We start from the raw sequence: 10349 nt of genomic DNA, 5'->3' as shown, positions 1-10349 counted from the left end.
AACTTGGGTTAATATTATCTTAATCCATAAAATTCGGCCTAATTTTGGTTTAATCTCTAAAATTTGAAATCTTGTTAGGGAGCAAAAATACTATTATGAGAACCCAAAAAAAAATCTCTAGGTAGGTTAAAATGAAGTTAAACCTCAAGTACCAAAACCACTGATTTTAAATTTTAGAAATAGAAAAAAAAACCAGGTAAAATTTTAAAGATTAAAAATAGTATTGATTCAAAACAAATTTCAAATCAAATCCAAATATTAAAAAGTTATAACTAGCTCATACATGACTCATCAAACTTAACAATATAATATAGCATCTAGAGCTTCGTTATGACGTGTAAGTTTGTCTATCATCATGGGTTTGAACTATCACATCCGATTCTAATTATAAGATTTTGTTTGTAAATTATAAATGATGTTTTATAATTAGGAGTGAAAGTAGTACAACCTAAAATCTCACATATCAAAGTGCTTTATTGAAACCAACACATGATATAAACGTGTCCCATCCCTAACATTAATTATATTTAATAATATTTTGTCAACTTTCAAACTCGACCCTTCACTATATAAAGGTGGATCCAAGGATGTTCATTTCAACACAACATCCATATTTTTCTCTCAACTCTCTAATCCTCTCCCATTATCCAATACGCGCACACAAAACCCGCAAATGGCATCCAAACTTCATGGTTCTGTGGTTAGTAGCCAAAAGAATGCCTTCATCAGTAATAGTGAGAAATTAACAGATAAGAGAACAGTGGCCAAAATGCAGATCTTGGCAAGGGCTCAGGCTCAAACTGCTGTCGTAACTACTCCTCAGGAAAGTTTGAGGAAGTCTAAGTTGCCTGAATTGATGACCTCTTCAGTGGTCTCCAGCAAGAGGCCTTTCTTCTTGGAAAGATCCCTTCAGGTCCAAAATACCCAACCCAATTCAGCTGGAAAGTATGGCAAGTTTGTATGTGAGACTCTTATTGCTTGTCTCGACCAGCTCGAAGCTGAGTTTGCAGAAGTTCTTCACGATGAACACTTTCAGGTTAGTAAATTCTTATATCCTATTTATAATTATCTAATGAAACTGCCAGGAGCACAAGTTTGAAATATTATATTCATGATATATCAGTCTTGCTAGTCTAACAATGAAGATGTATTGTGTGTGTTTGTGTGTGTAGGAAGAGCTAGAGAAGGCACTCAGAGACTACGTAGGGAGAGAAACACCTCTGTATCATGCTCGGAGGTTGACAGAGTTCTACAAGAGCAAAAATGGCGGCGAAGGGGCTGAGATATTCCTCAAGAGAGAAGACCTTTGCCACGGGGGCTCTCACAAGATGAACAACGCTATTGCTCAGGCCATGATCGCCAAGCGCATCGGCCGGAAACTCGTCGTGACAGCCACCGCCTCCGGCCACCATGGGATAGCTACAGCGTCCGCATGCGCAAAACTCGGATTGGATTGCAAAATCTTCATGGCCGCTAAAGACATGGAACAACAACAATCCAATGTTCACTCGATGAATTTGTTGGGTGCTCAGGTACGTACTAATTAAATACTAACTGTTCATAATTTAAAAAAGGGAGAATTACAATTAAATTTCAAAAAGAAAAAATAATTATTAAAAAGGCTCAATACCAAAATCAACCTCAACCTCAACCTCATCCTCAAGAGCCTATAATGATAAGCTTTAAAACAGGCAATGATAATTTTTAGAACTTATTTTGTAATTATTTTTCTTTCTTAGCATTTAATTGTAATTCTCGCTTTAAAAAACTCAGTACTTTAGTTGTGTAGGAGGAAAATGGAGGGGAGAGAGAGGACAAATTTTAATAAGCTTGTTTTAAAAAAATTGAAGAAGTAGGATTATCAAATCTTGATAAAGAGAAAATATAAGATAAAAGAGTGATTAAAATTAATTAAAAAGGCTTAACCCCACTTCTTCAATTTTTCAAAACGATCTCATTAAAATTTCCCCTATCATTGTCTCTGTTTCCCTAGAATGTCTGTTTGGTACGAGAGAATTGGAGAGGAAGGGAAGGGATCGAGAAAAAAATTTAATAAATTTGATTTAAAAAAATTAAGAGTTTTTAATTTATTTTTCTTACACTTTTACGTTACATGTTTTCTTTATGAAAATTTTATAAGCTCATTTTTTCAATTTTACAAATTTAGTCTATTAAAATTTTTTCTCCTATCTTTTTCCGTCCGATTCCCTCGTACCAAACATAGCTAAAAACGATGATATACAATCTTTTCCTGTATAATCAGATTGAAGGGGTTAACGGGCAATTCAAAGATGCAGCATCAGAGGCCATGAGGAGTTGGATAGAAAAGATGGAAGAAAGCTATCACATGACGGGGACAGCGGTGGGACCCCACCCATGTCCCACCATGGTCCGACACTTCCAGTCGGTAATCGGAGAGAAACGAGGAGGCAAGCTCTGGAAAAATGGGGAGGCAAACCTGACGTGCTGGTGGCGTGCATGGGGACAGGGTCTAACGCGCTGGGGTTTTTTCACGAGTTCATCGGAGATTTGGACGTGAGGTTGGTCGGAGCAGAGGCCGGAGGTTTTGGGTTGGAGAGTGGACGACACGCGTCGACTTTGAGCAAGGGAGAAGTGGGCGTTTATCATGGAGCCATGAGCTATCTTCTTCAGGACGACGATGGCCAGACTATTGAACCATACTCCATCGCCGTTGGGTAATTAAGTTCACCGGACGGCCAAAATAATAAACTTTAAACTTCCTTCAAATTTAACAAGAACTATATATAACAAAAAGATTCAAATTTCAAACTTTCTAACATGCCTGTCTTGTGAATAACCAGGATGTAGTACCCAGCGGTTGGTCCAGAGCTGAGCTTTCTGAAAGAAATAGGGCGTGCCGAGTTCTACTCAGTAACAGACCAAGAAGCTCTTGATGGTTTGCATTTATGCCGTTCTAAATCCTATTCTTATCCATGCACTGTAATACTTATTTCAACATGTATTTCAGATCACAATGAATGAATATGATAATCTATCAATATCTATGTAAGTATGTATTAGGGATCACAACACCTAACTTGATAGAAGCCTAAAGTAATTTGTTGGTATAATTTTACTCCCAGATAGCAATCAGCACCCAAAACTTAAGATACTCAGTGGGAGCTATTAGGAAAATAATTTAAAATACTTGATATGCTAATTTAGGGTTTTGAATTCTATTGAAAAAAATACTTCATGGTGATGAATGCTATTTAAGCCTATTACATAGATTCCAGCTTATTTGGTTGTGACTGAAAACTGAAAAGGGTGTGATATCTTAGATTTTGGATTCGGAATGAGCTTAAAATAGATAGACTATTAATTAAATTAGTAGAAATCTCATATATGTCCTAAAAGATATATGGTAACAAAGAAATTGTTTGTCGTTGCAGCATATGAAAGAGTGTGCAGATTGGAAGGGATATACGCATCGTTGGAGGCATCATATGCGTTTGGGATATTGGAGAAATTGTTTTCGACTTTACCAAAGGGAGGGAAGGTGGTTGTGAATTGTAGTGCCCGTGGAGATGAAGATGTGGACATAGTCTACAAACACAAGTTGTTTGATGGAGCACTTAATAAACGTACTATGGTTCAACAACAGGTTGAGGCCCACAACAAGAAGCAACAGAAGATGTGTGCCTTACGTTGAAATATATGTGTGTAGATTGGTGTGAAAATGAAAAATATATATATACACACATTCTTCTGGTCCTAAATATACTATGAAATAAGTCTTCTATTTAAAACCGAAGGTATATATGTATTGTAGTCTGCCTGAAGAAGGACACATAAACGTTGAACATGAAGCTAGATATATATAAAAAGCGATCAATATCAAGCTAACAATGGCTACGAAAATTCTCTCTAAAAGCGGTGGTGGTGGTGGAGCGCCGGAAGACGGAGATCCGACCAAACGACGCCGGAGAAAATATAAAAAAGTGAGTAATGATACTGAGGATAACTTGGAAACTGAGAAGAGTCAAGAGAAAACTGAATCCTTCAAGGATAAGCTGGTTGGTTCTGAACAAGTGGCGGTTTCAAGTGATAAAGAGGGTAGCAGAGTGTTCGATGATGCATGGAATGACTACCTTGATAGCATCAAGGGCTATTTCATCAGAGAGGACAATGGACAAGACCAAACCGACGAGGATGACGAGGACTGTCTAACGCTCAAGGTACCCAGGGAAGACTACGAATGATGTTGTGCACTATAGAGGAAATCGCTTATTATCAAGCTCCTTGGGAAGAACATTCCTCTCTGGTTAATGAAATCCAACCTGGTGCGTCTGTGGAAGACTACACATCCTAATCGGACCAGAGACCAGACAATGGTTTTTATGTGGTATCTTTTGTTGGAAAGAGGAAAGAGGCACTGAAAATACTACTCTTTATTGATGAATATAGAAGCCTATATATAGGCCTACAATGACTTGGAGTCCACTCTATGACAAAAACTGAATATAATAATTAAAACAATGAAAGTGGAAAAGTGGGGGATATGAAACCGGATTACATGCGGGAATATTGGAAACTAACTTGACTTATTCAACTTTTCCAATTGAAAGTGACTTGGTCATTATATCTGCAACTTGCTCTTTTGTTCCACAACACTTCAATGCAATAACACCATATGCTACAAGATCATGAATGAAGTGGTGCCTGATGTCAATGTGCTTCATTCTGCCATGAAAAGCTGCATTCTTTATCATCGCAATGGCTGATTTGTTGTCACAATAAATCTCTGTTGCATCTTGTTGTGGTTGAAGAAAATCTGCCAATAATCTTCTAAGCCATACAGCTTGACAAGCTGCTGAAGTTATTGCTGCATACTCTACTTCAGATGAAGATAAAGCTACAGTATCTTGCTTTTTTGAGCTCCATGATATAGCACCTGAGCCAAGGGTAAAGACATACCCAGAAGTGCCCCTTCTATCATCAATAGAACCTGCCCAATCACTATCAGAGAAGCCAAATAGTTTGAAACTTGATACCTTAGAGTACCAAATTCCAAAATCAATAGTGCCTGCAACATAACGCATGATCCTCTTTATAGTTCCAAGATGGTGTTTTGTGGGATGATGCATGAACCTGGAAACAAGACTCACAGAATGTGCAATGTCAGGTCTTGTCTTACATAAATAATTCAAGCCACCTACCATACTCCTATACCACCTTTCATTCGCAGGTTTAGTACCATCTTCAGCTCTCAATTTTTCATTCACATTCATAGGAGAACGTGTCGTTTTACAGCCCAACATATGACATCGTTTGAGCAGATCTAGAGCATATTTTCTTTGAGAAATAAAAATACCATCAACACTTTGCTTCACTTCTAAACCAAGAAAATAATGCAATAATCCCAAATCTGACATCTCAAACTTCTGCATCATACTTGACTTAAAATCAACAATCATTTTCTTAGAAGATCCCATATAAATCATATCATCAACATAGAGGCATACCACTATAAAATCAGACTCACCATGCTGTTTCAAGTAAAGAGTGGGCTCATTATCACTCCTTTTAAATCCGTTTTCACGAAAATAGGAGTCAATTTTATGATACCATGCACGTGGGGCTTGTTTCAGGCCATACAAAGCCTTTTTCAGCTTATAAACCTTACTTTCTTGACCACTAACAACAAAACCTTCAGGTTGGGAAACATACACTTCCTCTTTCAATTCACCATTTAGGAAAGCAGATTTAACATCAAATTGAAACACAGGCCATTTAAGTTGAGCAGCAAAAGATAGAAAAAGTCTCACCGTTTCAAAACGAGCTACAGGAGAGAAGGTTTCATTGAAATCAATACCCTGCTGTTGAGCATAACCTTTTACTACTAACCGTGCTTTGTGTTTTTGCACACTATTATCAGCATTATACTTGGTTCGAAAAACCCATTTAAGCCCAATTGGCTTCTTGCCTTCAGGAAGATCAACTAGCTCCCACGTATCATTTTTCTTGATACAATTCATTTCTTCGATCATTGCATTTCTCCAAACTTGCTCTTTTTCAGCATCCACATAAGACTCAGGATCTGAGACAAAGAGAGCATAATTACATGATTCATAAATGTCAATCAAAGATCGAACCTTTCTAGGAGGAGTTTCACTTGAGGAGCTAGTGAATGAACTTGCTGGTGAAGATGTAATTCTGTCAGCACTAGAAGGTGATGACTATGGTGTTTGTGAGCTACTACCACCTGATGTAGATAACTCTAAACCTGTTTGATTTGGTTCAGAGTTTCCTGCTTCAAAACTTATTGGAACAGAAACAGATTTGTCATTTACCTTGCTACTCCAATTCCAACTAACTTCTTCATTAAAAACAACATCCCTACTAATAATTATCTTGCCACTAACTGGATTATACAGCCTATAAGCTTTGGATTGCAGGCTATAACCAACAAAAATGCATTTTTCAGATTTTTCATCAAGTTTTTGACGAGATGATTTTACCAAAGCATAGGCTATACAACCAAAAACTTTTAAGTGGCTTACCCGGGGCTTTACACCTCTCCATGCTTCATAAGGTGTCATGTTAGGGATTGCTTTTGTAGGAGAAAGATTAAGCAAATACACTGCTGTAGCTACTGCTTCTGCCCAGAACTGATTGGGAAGCTCTCTGGCTTTCATCATGCTTCTAGCCATTTCAACCACAGTTCGATTCTTCCGTTCTGCAATGCCATTTTGCTCTGGCGTATGTGGTGAAGTGAGCTCCCTGTGAATACCATTTTCTTCACAAAAGCTAGCAAATTCATTAGAACAAAATTCTCCTCCTCTATCAGTACGCGAAACCTTTATGCAACAGTCACTTTGCTTCTCTACAAGAACTTTAAATTTCTTGAAATTTTCAAATGCTTCAAATTTTAATTTCAAGAAATAGACCCAGCACATTCTGCTATAATCATCAGTAAACAACAGAAAATACCGACTGCCATTCAAAGACTTAGTATTCATTGGCCCACATAAATCTGCATGTATCAATTCAAGACATTGAGAAGCCCTCCAAAACTTCCCTATAGGAAAGGACTTTTTACTTTGTTTTCCAAAACACAGCCTTCACAAAAATTAATAGCATCAATATTTGGCAGCCCAAAGACCATATCCTTTTTACTCAACAATTGCAACCCATTAAGATGCAAATGACCATATCGTAAATGCCATAAATCAAAACTAGTAACTTCTTTAATAGTCAAAACTCTTTTTTCAACAGAAGAAATGTCAAGCGGAAACATTCTATTTTTAGTCATGGGAACTTTTGCAATTGTTTGACCAGACTTCTTATCAAAAACATCACAACAGAAATCATCAAATATGACTCTAAAGCCATTTTCCATCATTTGTCCCACACTCAATAAATTATTAGCCAAACTAGGCACAAGTAAAACATCATTCAACAACTTCTTTTTACCATGGTCATTATGAATAGCAATCATACCTCTACCTCCGACTTGAACTTGCTTATCATCACCAAGTCGAACATCAAATTTGTGTGATTCATCTAGCTCTTCAAACAATGAACGTGAGCTAGTCATATGATTGGAGCACCCGCTGTCAATAAACCATATATCTTTTGAAGATTGAGTGTTTGGGAATTGTGCCATAAACAAGGTCTCTCCCTCTGTCTCTGCAAAGTCAGCATGTTTTTTTTCACCTCTCTGCTTTGCCCAACAGTCTACCTCCTTATGCCCAAGTTTCTTGCACCAATGACATTGAATAGAGCTTTTATGAGAAGCTCCAGATTGCTGCTTTGGCTCATTCGATTGACCGCGGCCTCTGCCATTACCACGGCCTCTGCCTCTACCTCTTCCACGAAAACCACCTCTACCGTTTCCTCTCCTTGCAGACTCCCCCTTCACCTGAAAAGCCTGCTCTTCACTTTTCTCTTGAAATTGATTCATCCTGTCCTCATGAGCTTGCAAGGAACTCATTAATTCATCAAAAGAATACGTAGACATATCATGTGCCTCCTCAATTGCAGCAACAATAAAATTAAAACGAGGAGTAAGAGTGCGCAGAATTTTTGTAACAATTATTTCATTAGCAATTTTTTCACCATAAGACCTCATCTTATTAACCACAGAACTAGCTCTAGATAAGTAATCTTGTACAGACTCACTCTTTTGCATTCGAAGATTCTCAAATTCCTGACGAAGTGATTGGAGTTTTACAGAGATTACCTTATCAGAGCCCTGAAACTCAGTCTTTAAAATCTGCCATGCCTCTTTAGCCGTCGCTGCAGATGCGATTCTGGAAAAGAGATTATCGTGCACAGCTTGTTGGAGGAAAAATAAAGCTTTTGCATCTCGCTTGCTATTTTCCTTCAAACGTTGCTGGTCTGTTTCTGACTCTGAAAAACCGTCCTCAACTAAGTCCCATAAATCTTGAGATCGAAAGAGGGTCTTCATTCTAATCGACCAAAACTCATACTTGTCCCCGTTGAAAATAGGAATCAATGGTTGGGAGTTTGTAGAAACTCCATTAGATGTTGTAGAGATATTGTTTGCTGCCATCGTCACTGTCACGTTATTCAGAGTTGCTCAAGCGGAAGACGCCTAGTTGGTTTGAAGAAAGATGAAGAGAAAGAAAAAAATAAAAGCTGCAGTGCGATTTCAATTTTTCTCTCTCTGTCGCTCTCTCACAGAAGGCTATTTCACTCTTGCTCACGGGAATATAATTTCACTCACTCACTGTTCGCTACCTCACGGGAATAAAGAAGATCGTCACTGCAGGAAAGAGATGCTGCGTTGCTCACTCTCAAGATTGACCACTCCAAGGCTCTGGTACCACGATTGTTGGAAAGAGGAAAGAGGCACTGAAAATACTACTCTTTATTGATGAATATAGAAGCCTATATATAGGCCTACAATGGCTTGGAGTCCACTCCATGACAAAAACTGAATATAATAATTAAAACAATGAAAGTGGGAAAGTGGGGGATATGAAACCGGATTACATGCGGGAATATTGGAAACTAACTTGACTTATTCAACTGATAAAATAATAATAAAATAAATCAGCTACATGCACGTGAAGCATCATTCAACATCTTTTGACGATGAAGACGATATGAATACTATCTATCAAGATAGGCCGTGGATGATCGCCGACCAGTACCTCATTGTTCAACAATGGAGACCAAATTTCGATCTGTGGGAAGCCAAGGTTCAGAGAAGATTGCCGTGTGGGTTCATATACCACTACTCCTGTTACAATTCTTTAATATAGAGAGCTTACGAATGACTGGAAAATTGATGGGAAGAACGCTGAAAATCGACATGATCACGCATACAAGTGAGAGGGAAAGATTTGCCTGCATCTGCGTCGAACTAGACCTCGAGAAAAAGCTTAAGTCATCCATTAGTGTCTTCGGTAAGAGACGTGTCTTGGGCTATGAAGGACTTCATCTAATTTGTTTTCACTGCTGCAAATACGGACACCATATATAGAGATACATGTCCGGATAGGTGCGCTATGCCTGAAAAGAATGCCACCGCCTCGGTTCACGGAAATCCTGGTTCGACTAAGGACGCCGGAAATAACTAAACCTCTCAATGTCGCAGAAAATCCAAATCGTTTACCACTGTCTGCAATTACAATAACAACTACAGTTTCTCCAAAACATTCATAGGATCCTCCAAAATTTTGCATCATCATCACCTTCACCACCACCACCACTACCCATTTAAAATTCCACACTTCACTTGAATTTTCCATAGCCCATTTCTGAAAATCACAATGGCTTGTGTATTACGGTGTTCCAGACGCCAAAAAAAATGTTGTGGGGTGACAGCCATTGTTATTATTCTTCTTGTGGTGACTTTGGTCCTCTTGTTCCTCACAGTCTTCAAGCCGAAAGAACCTATTATCATCATACAACCAGTGAAGCTTGAAAGGTTGGATTTTGTAGCATCCCCTGATTTAAAATTAGAACTGAATGTGACATTAGGCGTAGTAGCCACAGTGAAGAATCGAAACCATGGAAGTTTTACTTACCAGGACAGTGCAGCTAACAGTATCTATGGAGGAAGTTTAGTGGGAGAAGCTCCGATCAATGGTGACACAGTGCCAGATCATGGAGAGCTTAATGTGAGCACAAGTTTGGCAGTTCAGGCAGATGAATTGTTCAAGAATGGGAATTTTCTTGATGATTATTTTAATAAAGGGGTTTTTGAATTTACATCAGCAAACACTTTACAAGGTAAAGTTAAGATCTTGAAGATCATCAAGAAGAAAGCCACAAGTTTGAGCACCTGTTATATCTCTGTGTTCGTCAAGACCAACACTATCAACTCTACCTGTCAAAATAAACTGGAATTTTAA

General features: G+C 38.2%; 1 protein-coding gene and 1 pseudogene across 1 annotated transcript; both read left to right on the top strand.

Moving 5' to 3' along the window:
• Positions 1 to 752: 752 nt before the first annotated feature.
• LOC114760984 (tryptophan synthase beta chain 1-like) lies at positions 753 to 3818 on the top strand (annotated as a pseudogene).
• Positions 3819 to 9157: 5339 nt separating this feature from the next.
• On the top strand, positions 9158 to 10349 carry LOC114760980 (uncharacterized). The gene is made up of 2 exons (XM_028950296.1): positions 9158 to 9398; positions 9871 to 10349. The coding sequence occupies exons 1-2, from the start codon at positions 9158 to 9160 to the stop codon at positions 10347 to 10349; spliced, it is 720 nt and encodes a 239-aa protein (XP_028806129.1).

Source organism: Neltuma alba, unplaced genomic scaffold (genome assembly GCF_004799145.2).
Source record: "Neltuma alba isolate B1F8T4 unplaced genomic scaffold, ASM479914v2 tig00011063_pilon, whole genome shotgun sequence".
In the NCBI taxonomy this organism is placed as follows: domain Eukaryota; kingdom Viridiplantae; phylum Streptophyta; class Magnoliopsida; order Fabales; family Fabaceae; genus Neltuma; species Neltuma alba.
Note: the sequence above shows the minus strand (reverse complement) of the source record. Positions and strands in the feature narration are given on the sequence as shown.